The sequence below is a fragment of the Globicephala melas genome, chromosome X, assembly GCF_963455315.2.
Source record: "Globicephala melas chromosome X, mGloMel1.2, whole genome shotgun sequence".
NCBI classification, from domain to species: domain Eukaryota; kingdom Metazoa; phylum Chordata; class Mammalia; order Artiodactyla; family Delphinidae; genus Globicephala; species Globicephala melas.
The window spans coordinates 56586058-56607413 of NC_083335.1; the positions used below are offsets into that span (position 1 = coordinate 56586058).

Sequence of the window (21356 nt, forward strand, 5' to 3'; positions counted from 1 at the left end):
GTGACAGGGCGAGAGAGAGTCATGGGCATATACACACTAACAAACGTAGTAAGGTAGATAGCTAGTGGGAAGCAGCCACATGGCACAGGGATATTGGCTCGGTGCTTTGTGACAGCCTGGAGGGGTGGGATAGGGAGGGTGGGAGGGAGGGAGACGCCAGAGGGAAGACATATGGGAACATATGTTTATGTATGACTGATTCACTTTGTTATAAAGCAGAAACTAACACACCATTGTAAAGCAATTATACCTCAATAAAGATGTTAAAATAAATAAATAAATAAATAAATAAATAAATAAATAAATAAATAAATAAATAAAAAAAAAAAAATGAAAATACTTGGAGAGATTATAGTCAAAAAGTTCCTTAACATGAGAAAGGAAATAGTCACCCAAGTCCAGGAATCGCAGAGTCCCATACCGGATTAAGCCAAGTAGGACCATAACAAGGCACATATTACTCAAACTAACAAAAATTAAATACAAAGAAAAAATATTAAAAGCAGCAAGGAAAAAGCAAAAAATAACACAAAGGGAATCCCCATAAGGTTATCAGCTGATTTTTCAGCAGAAACTCTGTAGGCCAGAAGAGAGGGGCAGGATATATTTCAAGTGATGAAAGGGAAAAACCTACAACCAAGAATACCCTACCCAGCAAGGCTCTTGGTCAGATTTGAAGGAGAAATCAAAAGCTTTACAGAGAAGCAAAAGCTAAGAGAGTTCAGCACCACCAAACCAGCTATACAACAAATGCAAAAGGAACTTCTCTAGGCAGAGGAAAAAAAAAAAGAGGCCACAACTAGAAACAGGGAAATTACAAACGGGAAAGCTCACTGGTAAAGGCAAACATACAGTAAAAGCAGGAAATCATCCTTACACAAATATGATATCAAAATGAGCAACTGTGAGAAGAGAATATAAATGCAGGAAATGGGAATTGTATTTGAAATTAAGAGGCCACCAACTTAAAACCACCTTCTCTATATAGGCTGCTTTATCAAAACCTCATGGGAAATGTAAACCAAAAAATGACAATAGATATACACACAAAAAAGTAACCCAAACACAACACTAAAGATGGTCATCAAACTGCAAAAGAAGAGAACAAAAGAGAAAGGGCAGATAAAAGACCAAAAAAAACAAACCCAAAACAATTACAAAAATGGCAGTAGGAACATACATATCGATAATTACCTTAAATGTAAATGGATTAAAAGCTTCAACCAAAAGACACAGACTGGCTGAATGGATACACAAACAAGACCCGTATATAGGCTGTTTACAAGACAGCCACTTCAAACCTAGGGACACATACAGACTGAAAGTGAGGGGATGGAAAAAGATATTCCATGCAAATGGAAATCAAAAGAAAGCTAGGGTAGCAATACTCATATCAGACAATACAGACTTTTAAAATAAAGACTATTACAAGGGACAAGGAAGGACACTACATAATGATCAAGAGATCAATCCAAGAAGACGATATAACAATTGTAAATATATATGCACCCAACATAGGAGCACCTCAATATATAGGACAAAGGATAACAGCCATAAAAGGGGAAATAAACAGTAAAACAATAATAGTGGGGGACTTTAGCACCCCACTTACATGAATGGACAAATCATCCAGACAGAAAATAAATAAGGAAACACAAGCCTTAAATGCCACATTAGACCAGATAGACTTAACTGATATTTATAAGACATTCCATCCAAAAGCAGCTGAATACACTTTCCTCCCAAGTGCACAGAAACGTTCTCCAGGATAGATCACATCATGGGTAACAAATCGAGCCTTGGTAAATTTAAGAAAACTGAAATCATATCAAGCATCTTTTCTGACCACAACACTATGAGATTAGAAATCAATTACAGGAAAAACTGTAAAAAACGCAAACATGTGGAGGCTAAACAATATGTTACTAAATAACCAATGGATGACTAAAGAAATCAAAGAGGAAATAAAAAATTACCTAGAAAAAAATGGCAGTGAAAAGATGATGACCCAAAACCTATGGGATGCAGCAAAAGCAGTTTTAAGAGGGAAGCTTATAGCAATACAATCTTATCTCAAGAAACAAGATAAACAAAAATCTCAAATAAACAATCTGTCCTTATACCTAAAGCAACTAAAGAAAAGAGAAGAAACAAAACCTGAAGTTAGTAGAAGGAAAGAAATCATAAAGATCAGAGGAGAAATAAATGAAATAGAGATGAAGAAAACAAAGATCAATGAAACTAAAGGCTTGTTCTTTGAAGAGATAAACAAAATTGATAAACATTTAGCCAGACTAATCAAGAAAAAATGAGAGAGGACTCAAATCAATAAAATTAGAAATGAAAAGAAGTTACAACTGATAGCACAGAAACACAGAGGACCATGAGACTACTACAAGCAACTATATGCCAATAAAATGGACAACCTAGAAGAAATGGACAAATTCTTAGAAAGGTACAACCTTCCAAGACTGAACAAGGAAGAAATAGAAAATATGAAAAGACCAATCAGAAACACTGAAACTGATTGAAGCTGTGATTAAGTATCTTCCAACAAACAAAAGTCCAGGAACTGATGGCTTCACAGGTGAATTCTATCAAACATCTAGAGAAGACTTAACACCTACTCCTCTGAAACTCTTCCAAAAAATTAGAGGAAGGAACATACCCAAGCTCATTCTACAAGGCCACCACCACCCTGATACCAAAACCAAAAACGGTATCACAAAAAAAGAAAATTACAGGCCAATATTACTGATGAACATAGATGCAAAAATCATCAAGAAAATACTACCAAACCAAATCCAACCACACATTAAAAAGATTATACACCATGATCAAGTGGGATTTATCCCAGGGATGCAAGGATTCTTCAACACATGCAAATCAATCAATGTGATGCACCCTATTAACAAATTGAAGAAGAAAAAACATGATCAACTCAATAGTAAAACTATCTCTGGAGATGATAGGATTTTATACATAGAAAACCCTAAAGATGCTACCAGAAAACTACTAGAGTTCATCAATGAATGTGGTAAAGTTGCAGGATACAAAATTAATATACAGAAATCTTTTGCATTCCTACACACTAACAATGAAAGTTCAGAAAGAGAAATTAAGGAAACAATCCCATTTACCATTGCATCAGAAAAAATAAAATACCTAGGAATATGGGCTTCCCTGGTGGCGCAGTGGTTGAGAGTCCGCCTGCCAATGCAGGGGACACGGGTTCGTGCCCCGGTCCGGGAGGATCCCACATGCTGTGGACCGGCTGAGCCTGCGAGCCATGGCCACTGGGCCCGTGTGTCCGGAGCCTGTGCTCCGCAACAGGAGAGGCCACAACAGTGAGAGGCTCGTATACCACACACACACACACACACAAAAACCTAGGAATAAACCTACCTAAGGAGGCAAAAGACCTGTACTTAGAAAACTATAAGATACTGATGAAAGTAATAAAAGATAACACAAACTGATGGAGAGATAGACCATGTTCCTGGAATGGAAGAATCAATATTGGGAAATGACTATACTACCCAGGGCAATCTACAGATTCAATGCAATCTCTATCAAATTACCAAGGGCATTTTTCACAGAACTAGAACAAAAAATTTTACAATTTGTATGGAAACACAAAAGACCCCGAATAGCCAAAGCAATCCTGAGGAAAACAGACGTAGCTGGAGGAATCAGGCTCCCTGACTTCGGACTATACTACAAAGCTACAGTAATCAAGACAGTATGGTATTGGCACAAAAACAGAAGTATAGCTCAGTGGAACAGGATAGAAAGCTGCGAGATAAACCCACACACCTATTGTCACCTAATCTATGACAAAGGAGGCAAGAATACACAATGAAGGAAAGACAGCCTCTTCAATAAGTGGTGCTGAGAAGACTGGACAGCTACATGTAAACAAATGAAATTAGAACACTCCCTAATACCATACACAAAAATAAACTCAAAATGTATTAAAGACCTAAATGTAAGGCCAGATACTATAAAACTCTTAGAGAAAAATGTAGGCAGAACACTGACATAAATCGCAGCAGTATCATTTTGGTTCCACCTCTTAGAGTAATGAAAATAAAAACAAAAGTAAACAAATGGGACCTAATGAAACTTAAAAGCTTTTGCATAGCAAAGGAAAGCATAAACAAAACAAAAAGGCAACCCTCAGAATGGGAGAAAATATTTGCAAATGAAGCAACCAACAAGGGATTAATCTCCAAAATATACAAACAGTTCATGGAGCTCAATATCAAAAAGACAAACACCCTAATCAAAAAATGGATGGAGGATATAGATATTTTTCCAAAGAAGACATACACATGGCTAAAAAGCACATGAAAAGATGCTCAACATCACTAATTATTAGAGAAATGGAAATCAAAACTACAATGAGGTATCACCTCACAGTGGTTAGAATGGCCATCATCAAAAAACCTACAAACAATAAATGCTGGAGAGTGTGCGGAGCAAAGGGAACCATCCTACACTATTCGTGGGAATGTAAATTGGTATAGCCACTCTGGGGAACAGTAGGGAGGTTCTTTAAAAAACTAAAATAGAGCTACCATATGATCCAGCGACCTCACTCCTGGGCATATATCTGAAGAAAAACATAATTTGAAATGATACCTGCACCCCAATGTTCATTGCAGCACTATTTACAATAGCCAGGACATGGAAGCAACCTAAATGTCCATCAACAGAGGAATGGATAAAGAAGATGTGGTACATATATACAATGGAATATTAGTCAGCCATTAAAAAGAACGAAATTTGCAACCACATTTGCAACAACATGGATGGACCTGGAGACTGTCATACTGAGTGAAGGAAGTCAGACAGAGAAAGACAAGTATCATATAATATCACTTATATGTGGAATCTAAAAAAAAGGTATAAATGAACTTATCTACAAAACAGAAATAGAGTTACAGATGTAGAAAACAAGTTTATGGTTACCAGCGGGCAAGGGGTGGGGGAGGGATAAGTTGGGAGATTGGGATTGACATATACACACTACTGTATATAAAATAGGTAACCAATCAGGACCTACTGTACAGCACAGAGAACTCTACTCAATAGTCTGTAATGGCCTATATGGGAAAGGAATCTAAAAAAGAGTGGATATGTGTATATGTATAACTGATTCACTTTGCTGTACACTTGAAAGTAACACAACATGGTAAATCAACCATACTCCAATAAAATTAAAAAAAAAATAAAATTAGCAGTAATGATTGCACAACTCTAAATATACTAAAACCCAACTAATTGTAAGAAAAGAAAAACAACTAAAACATGAATAAATGCTTGTGACTTTTCGTTAGGCAAAAATGTCTTAGACATGACAGCAAAATAATAATCCATAAATTCAAAAATGAATAAGTTGGAATTTATAAAATTAAAATTTTCTGTTCCTCAAAAGACACTTTTAAAAGGAGGTAATGTGTGCAGAACGATTCCCCACCCAAAGACATTTATGTCTTAATCTACAGAAGCCACGAATATGTTATGTTACAATGGCAAAGTGGAGTTAAGGTTGCATATGTAATTAACATTAATCAGGTGACCTTAAGATAGGAAGATTTTCTTGGATTATCTGGGTGGGTTCAAAGTAATCACAAGACATTAAAAGTAGAAGAGGGAGGTGGAATGGTAATGACAGAAGATGTGACTACAGAAGCATGGTCAGAGTTATGTGACATGAGAATGACTTACACTACTTTTCCTGGCTTTGAAAATGGAGGAATTGGACCACAAACCAAGGAAAGTGGGCCAGTCTCTACAAGATGATACAATGAAGAAATGGATTTTCTCAACGGCCTTCAGAAAGAAATGCAACCCTGCCAACATCTTGACTTTAGCCCAATGTACATGTGTTAGAATTCTAACTTAACAGAAACTATAATAAAATTTTGCTGTTTAAAATCACTAATTTCATGGTAGTTTGTTACAGAAACAATGAAAAAGTAATACAGAAGGAAGAGATAAGCCACAGTTTGGGAGAAAATATTTGCAAAACACATACCTATATACCTGATATAGGGATGAAAATCCAGAAATATATAAAAAACTTTCAAAGCTCAATAATAACAAAACAAACAACCTAATAAAAATGGGCCAAACATTTTAACATACTCTTCACCAAAGAAGAATGGCAAATAAACACATGAAAAGATGCTCAACATAATTAGTCATTAGAAAAATGCAAGTTAAATGTACAGTGCTATACCTGTACATAACCACTAAAATGACTAATATATAAAATGATGTTCAACTTCATTAATAACATGGAAATGCAAATGAAAACCACAATGAGATAGCATTTCAGCTCCAACTGTTTGGCAAACTAAAGTCTGACAATATCAAGTGTTGACATGAATGTGGAGCAACCTCAACATCTATATACTGCTTATGGGAATGTAAATTGGTACATATACTTTGAAAAACAATTTGGCATACTATAGCAAATGTGAAAATGATACATATTGTATGACTCAGTAGTTCCACTCCTAGGTATATTTAGAGAAACGATTGTAATTGTGTACCTAGAAATATGTACAATAATGTTCACAGCAACATTTTAATTGCAAAAATCTGGAAACACCTCAAATGTTTGTCAGCAGTAGAATGGATAATTAAACTGGGATATATCCACAAAATGAAATACTATAAATTAGGGGAAAATATATAAATTACAGGTACATGGAAAAATCTGGATGGATTTCAGGAATTTGAGCATAAAAAAGTATTTGTAGAGCAAAAAAGGTAAAATGTAGAAAATTATATGTAATATATTTCTATCAATATATAGCTCAAAAACATTGTTTAGTAATACAGACATATAAGGTGAAGTTAAAAAATTAAGAAAGGGAACAATAATCAAAATTCAGGGTAGGGTAGTGGTTATCTCTGAATGGATAGGGAATGGGATGAGAACCAGGGTATTTTATTTTGTTTTTCCTTTAAACTGGGTAGTAGGTAGGTATATGGTTGTTCATCATGTTATTATTTTTATACCTTTCATAAACTGATTAAACAGTCTTTTGGTTCTAATCCATATTTAATAAATACAAATATAAAACATAAAAGAATTATGAAAAATTTAATGAGGTAAGGACTTATTTCCTTCAAAAATACTTATTTTTTACTTTATGTTCAGGGTATAGCACCTTTCTATAAGGTTTGGTAAAGACATATTTGGGGAGAATCAAGTTTACAAATCAACAGCAAGGGAACTAGATTATTAATAGCTTCAGATTTGATCTTCTATCAGCAACAAACATGAAACAGTGTAGGTTTTGTAAAACTTTAACAGTAATGGGTCACAAAAGTCTTGTTTTTACCATTAGATAAATGAGCCTTTGCTACCTGTACCAGGATTAAAGTGTTTATCTTTCCAGACTAATACTTGAAATTTAAATTCACCACATTGGCAACTATGTATAGCTAGGAAGGTCAGAGGTGCAATTTTATATTAAAGGTGCACTACATGCATAAAAAGCACGCACACAGCAAGTAAGGAAGTTCCCCAACTCCTCAAGGAAGAATGCATGTGGATGCATGGGTGTTAAAGTAGATAACATTTGTCCATTATGTCCCCATCCTCTCTATTCTTTATGCTCCTCAATTCCAAACTTTATGAGTCATTAAGTGTTCTTGTTTTCTCTTCTATCCTAATCAAAACCTACTGATTCTTCATTTATACCCTAGTATAAATTAGCTTAACAGTTTAAAGAACAGGTTTGTTATTTGTGGTCTACTGTAAGCAAAATTTTGTATATGTACTTTTCTAGGAAGAGCATCCGAAGTTTTCGTCAGATTCTCAAACGGGTCAAAATGGTTAAGAACCAGTGCTGTAAAGTATTTTCCTTCTTAGATATGGGCATTCAAGCACACTTGAAAGGTTTATGATAAAAGTATTTATTGAAATGGTAAACAAAATTGACAAACTCTTAGCTAGACTAATAAAAAAAGAGTAGATTCAAATAAATAAAATTAGAAATGAAAGATAAGACGTTACAGTGGATGCCTCAGAAACAAAAAGGATAATAAAGGATTATTATGAATAGGTATATGCCAACAATTTGATAACTTAGAAGAAATTGATAACTTTCTAGAAACTAACAACTTACCAAGACTGAATCAAGAAGAAATAGAAAGCCTGAACAGACCAATAACCAATAAGGAGATTGAATCAGTAATCAAAAATCCCTCAACAAAGAAGAACCCAAGGTCAGATGGCTTCATGGGTGAAGAATGGTATTCGAAGAATACCAGTTCTTCTTAAACTCTCCCAAAAAATAGAAGAGGGAACACTTCCAAATTCATTTGATGGTATCACTCTGATATTAAAGCCAGACAAAGGCACTACAGGAAAAGAAAACTACAAGCCAATATCCCTAACAAACACAGATGCAAAAATCCTCAATAAAGTAACAGCAAACTAAATTCAACAGCATATTAACAGGATTATACAACAGGAACAAGTGGACTGTATCCCTCAGATGCAAGGATGATTCACCATATGTGTATCAATGTGACACACCACATTAACAGAATAAAGGATGAAAACCACATTTGTGATCACCTCAGTAGATACAGAAAAAGCATTTTACAAAATTCAAAATCCATTCATGAGAAAAAGCTCTCAACAAAATAGGTATAGAAAGAACTTAATTCAATAAACATCATATATGAAAAGCCCACAGCTAACATCAAAATCAATTGGGAAAAACTGAAAACTTATTCTCCAAATCCAGTACAAGTCAAGGGTGTCCACATCTGAAACTTCCATTTAACATAGTATTGGAAGTCCTAGCCAGAGCAACTAGACAAGAAAAAGAAATATAAGGAATTCAAATCAGAAAGGAAGAAGTTAAATATCTGCAGAAGACACAATCATATATGTAGAAAACTCTAACGACAACCACAAACTATTAGAATTAATAAACAAATTCACTAAAGCTGCAAGATACAAAATCGACATACAAAATATCAGTTGTGTTTCTATACACTAACAATGAACTATCCAAAAAAAATTAAGAAAACAATTCCATTTCCAATAGCAATAAAAAGAATGAAACAGTTAAGAATAAACTCAACCAGAGGTGAAAGACTTGTACACTGAAAATTATAAAAAAACTGATGAAGGAAATTAAAGACACAAAAATGGGCTTCCCTGGTGGCGCAGTGGTTGAGAGTCTGCCTGCCGATGCAGGGGACACGGGTTCGTGCCCTGGTCCGGGAAGATCCCACATGCCGTGGAGCAGCTGGGCCCGTGAGCCATGGCCGCTGAGCCTGCGCATCCGCAGCCTGTGCTCCACAACGGGAGAGGCCACAACAGTGAGAGGCCCGTGTACCACAAAAAATAAAAAAATGGAAAGACACCCCATGTTCATGGATTGGAAGAATTAATATTGTTAAAATGTCCATGCTACCCAAAGTGATCTACACATTAAATGCAATTCCTATTAAAATCCCAATAGCATTCTTTACAGAAAAAGAAGAAAAATCCTAAATTTTATATGGAAACAAAAAAGACCCTGAAAAGCAAGTCTTGAGCAAGAACAAAGCTGGAGGTATCACACATCCTGATTTCAAAATATATTACAAAGTTACAGTAATCCAAACAGTATTGTATTGGCATAAAAACACACATAGACCAATGTAACAGAACAGATTACAGAGAAATAAACCCATGCGTTTATGGCCAACTGATCTTTGACAAGGGTGCCAAAAACACAGTAGGGAAAGGATAGTCATTTCAATAAATGGTGCTGGGAGAACTGGGTATCTAGATGCAGAAGAATGAAATTGGATCCTAATTTCCCATCTCACACCATATAAAATATCAACTCAATATAGATTAAAGACTTAAATGTAAAAACTGAAATGTAAAACTACTAAAAGAAAGCACAGTGTAAAAACTTCTTGACATTGGTCTTAGCAATGACCCCAAAAGCACAGATAACAAAAGCAAAAATAAACAAGGGGGACAACATCAAACTAAAAAGCTTCTGTACAGCAAAGGAAACAACAGAGGCAACCTATAGAATGGTAGAAAATATTTGCAAACCATGTATCTGATAAGGGTTAACATCCAAAACATATAAGGAACTCATACAACTCAACAGCAAAAAAATAACTGACTAAAAAATGGGCAAAGAACAGTAATAGACATTTCTCAAAAGAAGACATAAAAATGGCCAACACGTATATGAAAAGTTGCTCAGCATCACTAGTCATCAGGGAAGTGCAAATTAAAACCACAATGATATATCACCTCACAACAGTTGAATGGCAAAAAGTCACGAGATAACAAGTGTTGGCAAGGATGTGGAGAAAAGAGAACCCTTAAACACTGTTGGTAGGAATGTAAATTGGTATAGCTATTATGGAAAACAGTATGGAGGTTCCTCAAAAACTCAAAAATAGAACTACCATATGATCCAGTAATCCCACTTCTGGGACTATATCCAAAGAAAATGAAATCTGGATCTTGAAGAGATACTTGCACCTCCCATGTTCATTGCAGCATTATTCAAATAGCCAAGATATGGAAACAACCTAAATGTCCATCAACAGATGAATGGATAAAGAAAATATCATGTGTGTATGTATGTGTGTATATGTGTGTGTGCGTGTTAATACTGAAGACTGCAAATTTCATGGTTTAAAAATGTATATACATATATGTGTGCATGTGTGTGTATACACACACATGCATACACATACGTACAATGGTATAAAGAGGATATCCTCCCATTTTTGACAACAAGGCTGAACCTGGAGGACATTATACTAAGTGAAATAAGGCAGACTCAGAAGAGAAATACTGTATGATCTCACTTACATGTATAATCTAAAATAGACTCAAAATCAGAGAGAAGAATACTGGTTACCGGTGTGGGGTAAGGTAGAGGGGAAAATGGGGAGGTGTTGGCCAAAGAGTACAAAGCTTCAGTTATGCAAGAAGAGTAAGTTCCAGAGATCTAATACATATCATGGTGACTATGGTTAATAATGTTGTATTGTATACTTAAAATTTGCTAAGAGGGTGGATCTTAAGTGTTCTCACCACATACACACACATACACAATAAAATGGTAATTATATGAGGTGACATATATGTTAATTAGCTTGATTGTGGTGATCATTTCACGATGTATACATATGTCAAAACATCAAGCTGTACACTTTAAATGAATATTCTGATCCTGGATTGGAGGCCCTGGCTTAAATGCCATTTATTGTATTGTATAAATACAACTTGTTTGTATTCAATTAGAAATTAAGATTAGATTTAGTAAACTATAAAACAACATTTAAATTAAATTGAACGAAAGTAACTAGAACTCTCAAATCAATATTTTTCTCTGTTATTTTTTGCCGAAAACAAGCAAATGACAAGCAAATAAGTCAAACTCATATTATAGAAATACTTTAAAAAGAAACAACTGGTAATGTCTATGGCTGACTGTATACACACAGCCCAACCTCCAGTCATTTTACAGTCTGAATACTGAGAATTTTATGGTTTAAGAAAAGGGTCACCCCACAACTCTGCAGAGTTTTCTAATAGAGAGATTTAATTACATTCATGACATCATAATTAATAAGGCAGGAGTATATTGATACAGTTGAAAAAGATGTTTAACAAGAGAGTTGAACTGAAAAAGGATCTTCTCATTAGCCACAAGTTTACCAGAAGAGTCAATTAACCAGAACACCTCATTCATAAAGCATTCTGGCTTAGTACAGATTTATTGTAAATAGATTTAAACAAAGGCATAACTCACTTTACACAATAAAAGTACCGGGGAATAGTTCATGCAAATCACATTTTCATTCCTTCAGCAATTCTAAGTTTCTCAAGGATTGAATCCTGATTATATGAATAGTCCCTAGCACTCAGCTGGCAACTTTATTTAATAAGTAATTCAATTGAATTCTATTTAAAATGTACTGGGGAATACAATAAATACCAAGAAATCTTGTTTATTCCATAATATAGTAAAGAGCAAAAATTTATTTTAAAATTCAGAAATATGTAAATTCAGCTATTAGGGACAAATGCTAGTTACTTATTATCCAATCTAGATTTTGAGCTTTCCAAACATAGGAGTATCAAGGTAGGCTTAAAAACATCATCTCTCTGAGATTAATAAAAAGGAGAAAAAATACTGAGAGTCAGCAAGTATATAGGAGAGTGAATCTATTCTAGACTGCTAATGAAAATTAATAAAACTTTACCCAGTGCTTCGTATATGACTCAAACATATATAAGAGAAGCTCAGGAAATATTTTTCTGTTTAATAAATGAATAAATACCACCTTTATGTATGTCAGTTTGGCAATACATTGATATTTTTCATGCCTTCTGACTTACAATTCCATTTCTAGAAATTTATTCTAAGGAAACAGTTATAGATGCACATAAAGATTTATGTACAAGGTGTTTCGACAAAGCATTGATTACATTAGCAAAATAATTGGAAATATGTTAAATTTCCAAAAATTTATGAAAATTGTACATTTGAAAATGGTATATTCATACACAGAATATTTATGCCACTGTTAAGAATTCTGTCCAATGCCATCCAACTACTCAGTGGTGGGGTCAGGATTCAGTTTCAGGCCTGTTTGACTCGAGTTTATATTTCTAAGCATATAGATAAATTCAAGAATAACTTGAGGCTAGAAAAGATGAAAAGTACAATGGTGAATAGAATCAGTTACTACAATGAGATACCAATAGGCTGGCATGATAGATTAGATCAACAAGATAAAAGTTAAAAAGACATAAATGTACCTGTAACTAAGTCCAAAAAGTCTATATGCTTAAGTACAGACTGAGAAAAGACATAGCTTACCAGTGGCCCATGTAAAAAAGTTTAATGAATTTTAGAGAACTGCACAATCACTATATCATGGTCAAAGGCTGATTATAAGCAAGGTTGATTGTGATGACTCAAAACAAAAATAAATATAAAAACAAATGTGATCTTAGGTAGTTTTAACAGAAATATATTATGTAGAACAAGAGAAGTCAGAGTCTTACTCTATCCTGCGGTAGTCAAAATACTTACACCCGAAGAAAACACTAACCATCCTGAACATGTTTGGCAGAGAATGATCATGAAAGTGAAGGAACTCAAAGCTATGACATATGAGGAATGGTTAAACTACTAATACACTTATCCAGGAAGCAAAACTACTTAAAGTGTAACTGACATCTGAAGAGTTGTTTTGTGGAAGAGAGATGAGAATTGTTCTGTATGGCACCAATGCAAGAGATACAGGGCCAATGGGTAGAACTTATAATTATGACACAGGTTTGTGTTTGACATAAGAAAGGACCTTAAGTTGAATGAGAGCTGCCAGAAAATGGAATGGACTGCCTTAGGTTCCTTAATCCAGAGTTTTATTCATGTAGAAGAAAACAGCCAGTTAGCGTACCTATTGTAGAGGGGAGTACGGTACCACAGTGAAGACTGAACTAGAAAACATTTAAAATTACTTTCAAAACTGAGATCTTAATGAATTTCTTAAACTCAGGCTTCCAAATATCAGGTGTACCTGTATAAACATTTTAAGAAAGAAAAGTCAGACTGCTTAGAAGAACTAAAACCCTGTACTACTCATTGATTATTCGTTAAGAAAAATCACCAATTGTTTTTCATTGGAGTTAGGATTTTAGATGTTTGGGTTAAATATAATAGTGTTTACTTTGAGATGCCTTGTAACTATTTCTCACAACTTAAAAAACGAGCCTAACAAATAGTTCAAAGACGTTTTTGATGACTAGAGCTAACAAACAAACCAACCTCACAGCTTTTACATCATATTTCTGTTATACAAAATTCAAACTTTTGTAGGCAAGTTACCTGCTCTGGTTTCACTAGATGCTTTCTGGACTCCTCTTCTTTGGCCGCATGCACACTTATAGATGCACATATTAGAGCTGCTGGCATGGTTGTCAGCTTTCCCATCTGAGAAAGAAATATCAAAAAGGTATTTTTAATTGAAAGCTTCCCACCCTCTATTTCCTGATAAAGTTTGGGGGGCATCTGAGGAACACTATTGGTTTCATTTAAATTTATTAAAAACTCAAGCACTCCAAATTATTCATACATTTTTAGGATATAATTCCTAAAATTCTTTTCTCATGGTAGAGTCTTATTTTTACCAATTTGTTAACTATCTACTTCATATGGAATATAGCAATATAATAATTACTAGTTACAAGTGAATATAAGCTTTGAGGGATGAAGTGAGATATAGATTATGATATTCACTCAGTCCACAAATATTTATTGAGCAATTACTATATGTCAGATCCATCAGGGAACAAAACAAAGATCCTTGCTCTCATGGAGCTGACATTCTAGTGGAGAAGAGGCAGGAGATGAACACAATACATATATTATATAGTATATTAAAATCGATAAATGCTATGGAAAAAGTAAAGGATAAGGGTGATCTGGAGTACTGGGTGATTCAGGTTGTATTTTGAAATAAAATATATAATTACATTATTTATAAAAAATAACAACCTACCATTACAAATCTTATGCCCCTAACTAACATATTCCTTTTTACCTATTTCATGCTTGATCTAAAGCCAAAAGTGACCTTAGTTTTAGATATAACTTGATTTGAATTAAGAATGCAGGAAAATTACTGGCTCTAAGAACAAAGTGTTCCAGTGTTTATCCAGGTACAGAATAATTCCTAAAGATTATTCATTCAACAAGGCCAAATGAAAAGCTTTCCAGGGAATGACTATTTTAAGAGCTTGATTCTTTAGACTCAGAAGGAGGCCTGCTGAAATTGACCAAAGACATCCAGAGGGAAGAGGTCTCTCTGGCTTACACATAAGTGGAATTGTTCAAGAACTGGAAGAAACACTGGCCAAAGGATTCCAAATCTTATTGAATAACAGTGATCGTGTCTGCACTTCATTTCTGACATATTTTTCAATATTTTCTGGACAGAATACGGGAAGCTGCAGGCACTAGTTAAGCAATTTCCTGTTTAAACTAGGCATGATTCTGATTTAGATTGAGACTCCAGAAATATAGGGTAAAAGGAAGACTCAACACTAATAAAAGAAATTGTGTTCACTGTTTTTCCCCTTCAAGCCTCCCTCTAGTACATAAGTCAGCATCACAGAACAATTTATCTAGGCCTGCCTTCCAAAAGGCATCACTTCTGATTTCTTACACACAGTTGGTGTTCACTAATGAAATAAGATTTCCACTCAGTATCTAATGTCGGGTATCAATAAAAAACATATTAAAATGGATGCCAGCAATGGATATTCTCCCATGTACCTGAAAAAACTTTTCAATAAAGCTCTGATTATTTGAAGCATGTCAATTCTTACAATATTTAAAACCTATTTTAAAAATACCGGATTAGACCTTACTCCCTAGATAGAACATTTGAAGTATGCTAATATCTGAAAAAATTTCAATACCCTATGTTCTTAGTATAGTTATTTTATTTCACATAATGGAAAAATAATAGCATGTAGACTATAAAATAAATTCTTAGGTATTACTTAATAACTATGATCGACTGCTCCAGAGTGTGGACTAATTGAACTAGTGGCCTAAAAAGTTAATACAGTATACCTTGAAAAATGCTTAAGTATCTTTGCTACATTTTCTACTCTATAGGGCAGGGTCCATCCACCTTGACTTTTATTAATAAGGCAGTGGGGCATAATGGTAAAAACGTAAGCTTAGGAGTTGCACAGACCTTGTTTTGAACTCAAGTTGTGGAACTTACTACCTAAATCTGGGCAAGTTACTTAAGCTCTTAAGAATTATGCTGCCCAATATGGTAATTACTAGATGCATATGGTTATTTAAATTTAAATTTATTAAAAATAAATAAAATTTAAAATTTAGTTCCTTAGTCACATTAGCCCCATTTCAAGTGCTCAACAGCATAATGTAGGGCACAGATATACAATATTTCCATCACTGAAGAAATTTCTACTGGACAGAGCTATCTTAAGAGTCTCAGGTTATATATCTGAAAAGAAATGGGAATGCCTTCCTTTTTATGATTACCTTGAGGATTAAAGAATTACATAAAAATGGCTTGCACTTGGTAAACGGGCAATTAATTCTAGCTCCCCATTCTTTCTGATTGCTGAATAAAGATGTTAAGTGGTGGTGCTTACTCCCCATTTTTCTTCTCACATGTATTTGATGTTAATCAGGCTCTAGTGAGGGCCATAATAACAATAAAAAACATAGCATACTTACTGCCTCTAAACAAAAAAGGCCAAGACTTTGATCAAAAGAAAAGAGGCAGGGCTCCCCTGGTGGTGTGGTGGTTGAGAGTCCGCCTGCCGATGCTAGGGGACACGGGTTCATGCCCCGGTCCGGGAAGATCCCACATGCCGCGGAGCGGCTAGGCCCATGAGCCATGACCGCTGAGCCTGCGCGTCTGGAGCCTTGCTCCGCAACGGGAGAGGCCAGAACAGTGAGAGGCCCGCATACCGCAAAAAAAGAAAAGAAAAGAAAAGAAAAGAGGCAGATTGGCACACTCAGGCCTTTTCAAAACACAGGTTATACTGATGAAAAAGGCATCACTATCCAGAGAGACAGCTGATTATATACCACACTGAAAAAATTAGAATATGGATTGGTAAACTACAGATCTGGGCTAAATCTGGTCTGGACTCTGAGCTAAAAATGCTTTTTCTTAAAACATATTTAAAAATTTATAAAAACAAAATAAACAAACAGAAAACAAAGAAGAATATGTGACCTTTTGTGTCCTACAAGTCTAACATATTTACTATCTGCCCCTTTATAGAAAAAACAATTGCCAATGCCTAATTTAGAAAATAAAATAAGGTATTTAAAGAACATCAGAGCTTGGGGGTATTATAAAATTTACAGGCTCATAAGGCTGTTAGTTAAATAGTATTAAAATTGGGCAGAGGCAATCCTAGTTTTCACAAGGTAAGACCTTGAGTTAAAATTATTTGTAACTTCAAAATAATGACCTGTCAATTCAAAATTATGTGTCTTGTTTAAAATCAATTATCTTCCTATTAAAGATAACAAACAGGCCCTAGAACAGAATTCTATCATATAGAGATTTACAAAGAGCAAGACTGAAGATGAGCATCAGTTAACTCCCCCATGAGACTCAACCCTTCCAATTACTTCTGTAATCAAAATATAGTTGATTTGCATTATTTGCAGTAGTTATATTCCATAAAGTAGCCCTGAACACTGATTTAGGGAATAATGAACACTACTCCTAGGGAAAATACAGGGTTAATTTCTTGTGAACCTCTGGTTACATTTTCATCAACTGATCAATACATAACCTTGTTTTATATGTGTTTCTGTTTAAAGACACCTTGTTTACTATATATTGTTGATTCAGTAACATTGAACTCACAGCCAACAGCACTCTAACTCATGCCACGATGAAGTTTATCCAACATACATATTTTCTCCCTAAGGCATATCACAGCTTTCTTGCACTTAAGAACACTAGATAGCACTTCTGCACTATGCATGGAGACATTTCAAATAGCAGCATTTCCAAAAAAAAAAAAGTGAAAACACTTAGCACTATTTACCACAAAAGGGACACTTGTTCACAGTATGAGAGCTGGAAAAATAAGGCAGAGAATTAACTGGTCCAACTTTACTTGGGAGTACAAACATATCTGTTTTCTCTTCTTTACTAACAGAATTGAAATTTAAACTTCTCTCCTATAAGAATTTTTGTTACTTATTTTGTAAGAAAGAGCATATAATTATTATAGGCTAATCTAAAATCAGTCCTAATCATTAATTCTGCTTTAGAGATATATTATCATGTAGTAAATGCTATTTTATTAAATCAAGAGTCCTGTGATAAGTATAAAACAAAACTGAAATTTAGAAAGGTAAGCCCTAAAAACTAAAAGGAAAATGAAATAAACAATGTTGAGGCAATGATCACACAGACAGGAACAATTCAAAATGAACTTACAACCAGTAATTGGGCTATATCCAAAGGACAAAGAGAACATCAACAAACAAACAAACAAACCTTAAAACTTAATAATCATATTGTTAGTGGCAGTTTTGATACTTTATTATGAACCTGCTCTGTGTGTTATACAAGGAGACATTTAAATATGCTGGCATTTTAAAGATTGGGATTTTCAGTGTGGGAGAAAGATGTAAGATTAATGAAGTTAAAGCAAGATCCTGTAGTTCTGAATTGGAATAAGATTTATCAGTTGATTATATTATCATGATACAGGAAATATAGAAGACGGAGAAATACATTAAAAGACACCATGGTGTACTGGAATATAGCTATGCAACAAAGTACCCCACGCAAACAGCCAGATAGACCTTCGAGTTGAGATTTGTAAGAAAATTCAATTGTGCTTGCAATATTGCAAGTGTAAACTGCTTTAAAATATTTGGCTCAAGAACTTGATGAGTCTATTTCCAGCACCCAATGAGTTGTGACAAGTTGACATTAGTCATCAAAGTTCAGTACAGCAGCTTAACAGAACTTTGTATGCTGTAGTGCCTTTTGAGTTGTTTACTTGTGAAGATCTGAGAGGAAGTAGTGATACAGTTGAAAGAACACCAGGCTGTGAATTGGAAAAGCTGTGTTCTAGTCTGTGCTCTGCTAATAATTCACTATGTCACCTTTTACAAGTTAATTCCCCCTCACTGTGTGTCAGATTGCCCATTTGTGAAAGGAAGCTGCACTACAAAATGTCTACACTTCCTTCTAATTTTGACAATGCATGATTCTAAAGTTCAGTGATAATTTCCAAGTATATAATTTACTACAGATAAGATATTGCCATTTTGTTTCTCTAAAAACCAGAAGGAAAGTCACCAACAAATAATTACCTTATATTGAAATAATACTCTAGATTATATAATCAGAATCACACTTTTACTCACACCGAACATCTTAAATGCAAAGACCACAGAGGGAATTTCAAGAATTTAAAAGTCATTTAAAAACATACACAACTAAAAATTACCTCTTACTTAAATAAATGAATTTAAAAACCTTCTTCCTAAAAAAATAAAAAATAAAAACTTCTTCCTAAAGACAGCATTTTTTTTTCTTAACATCTTTATTGGAGTATAATTGCTTTACAATGGTGTGTTAGTTTCTGCTTTATAACAAAGTGAATCAGTTATACATATACATATGTCCCCATATCTCTTCCCTCTTGCATCTCTCTCCCTCGCACCCTCCCTATCCCACCCCTCCAGGTGGTCACAAAGCACCGAGCTGAAAAAGACACCATTTTTTTAAAATGGAGATAATGTAAGTGTGTGTGAAGGAGAGGAAGCAGTAGAAAGGATAGGAAAAATGGGTAATTATTACTAAACACAATAAATGGAATAAAAGTAATAATTCCAATTTGATTAGCAACTTAAAACTTCAAAGTGATCTAGTAATACCACTGACTTGGCCATCAAGACACTTGTGTCTAGTCCCAGCTCTGTTCTTGAACAACTATGTAATCTCTAGTTAGTCATGTCATCTCTCTGGGCCAAAGCATCTTTATTTGTAAAATGAAAGACCTTGAGCAGATAATCTCTTAGGGCCTTAGAATTGCACTATCTAATAAGGTAGACAATATCCACATGTGTTATTTAAATTTATGTTTCAATTAATGAAAACTTAAAGACTAAAAATTCAGTTTTTCCAAAAAAAAAAAAAAGTGAAAACACTTAGCACTATTTACCACAAAAGGGACACTTGTTCACAGTATGAGAGCTGGAAAAATAAGGCCACTTCATTCCCTTAGCCACATTTCAAGGCCTCAGGAGATACATGTGACTCCAGTGGGTACCATACTGGACAGCACAGAAATAGAACATTTTCACCACTGAAGAAAGTTTTATTGGACAGCACTGCCTTAGAGCTCCAACCTTTAGGATTTTCTTATGATTCTATCAAAAAGAAGAGATTAAGATTTTGATGAGGGGACTTCCCTGGTGGTCCAGTGGTAAAGAATCTGCCTTCCAATGCAGGGGACGTGGGTTCAATCCCTGGTCAGGGAACTAAGATCCCACATGCCACAGGGCAACTAAGCCTGCAGGCCACAACTACTGAACTCGCGGACCTCAACTAGACAGCCCACATGCTGCAAACTACAGAGCCCACGCGCCACAACTAGAGAGAGAAAACCTGCACGCCACAACTAGAGAGAAGCCCACACGCCACAACAAAGATCTCCCATGCCTCAAAGAAGATCCTGCATGCCGCAATGAAGACCCAATGCAGCCAAAAATTTTAAAAAATTAATTAATTAATCAATTAAAAAAGATTTTGATGAGATATATACACTCTTATGTTTATCACAGCATTACTCACAACAGCCAAGATACGGAAAAAACCCAAAAACCCACCAATGGATGAATGGATAAAAAAGATGTGGTACACGTACCAAATGGAATATTATTCATCCATGAGAAAGGAGGATATCATGAGAAAGGAGGATATCATACCATTCGCAACAACATGGATGGACTTTGAGCACATTATACTAAGCCAGATAAGTCAGAGAAGCAAAAGTACTGGATGATGTCATTTATATGTGAAATCTAAAAAAGTCAAACCTGTAAAAACCAGAGAGTAAAATGATGGTTACTAAGGGAAGTGGGGGAGGGGAATAAGATTGATGGGTTTTAAGGGTACAAACTTATTAGTAAATAAGCCACAGAGATCTAATGCACAATAAAGACACTATTGTACTGTAATTATGTAATTTGATAAATATTATTATAACAGCAGTCATATTATAACATATAAATGTATAAAAGTAACACGCTGTACACCTTAAACTTACACAACATTACATGTCAAATTTATTCAATAAGAAAAGAAAATGATTTATATGATTTTTGCTTTCAAACTTACCAGTTTTAACTCTATATCCATCCATTCAGGGCATATATGCTAACCTGAAAACAGCAGAAGGAAGAACTGGATACTGTTTATACCACTGTAGAAGAATATAATGGCATTACATTTTCAAGAAAGTAAAAGGAAAATAGGAAAATAAGAAATTTTATCCTTTTATAGGAATGGTTCTAAAAGATGGTCTAAATCTATAAATCAGAAAATAGTCTCATAAAATCATGAAAACAAACCTATAATACTGTGTCTCCTGTACTACTTCCAAGGGCATTTTCCTTAAAGACAAGGACTAAATCTTAGCAGTTGTTGTAGCTACTTTACTCCAGCCTTGTATCAAGTACATGTTTTAGTATAAACTAACATGATAGTAAATCATCAGGTCAAAGTAACCTATCCTTGGACAA

General features: G+C 34.6%; 1 protein-coding gene across 3 annotated transcripts in view; it reads right to left on the reverse strand.

Moving 5' to 3' along the window:
* APOOL (apolipoprotein O like) overlaps positions 1 to 21356 on the reverse strand; it is a 125441-nt gene that overhangs the window by 68833 nt on the left and 35252 nt on the right. Inside the window, exons 1-2 of one of the 3 annotated variants that reach the window (XM_070044680.1) lie at positions 20953 to 21087; positions 13905 to 14009 (exon numbers count right to left, since the gene is read on the reverse strand). In XM_070044680.1, coding sequence (XP_069900781.1) covers positions 13905 to 14009; positions 20953 to 20973 — 126 coding nt within the window. In that variant the 5' untranslated portion in view covers positions 20974 to 21087. Of the gene's footprint in view, positions 1 to 13904; positions 14010 to 20952; positions 21088 to 21356 lie in introns of those variants that run through there. The other 2 variants (XM_030850312.3, XM_070044681.1) reach the window with 2 other exon arrangements.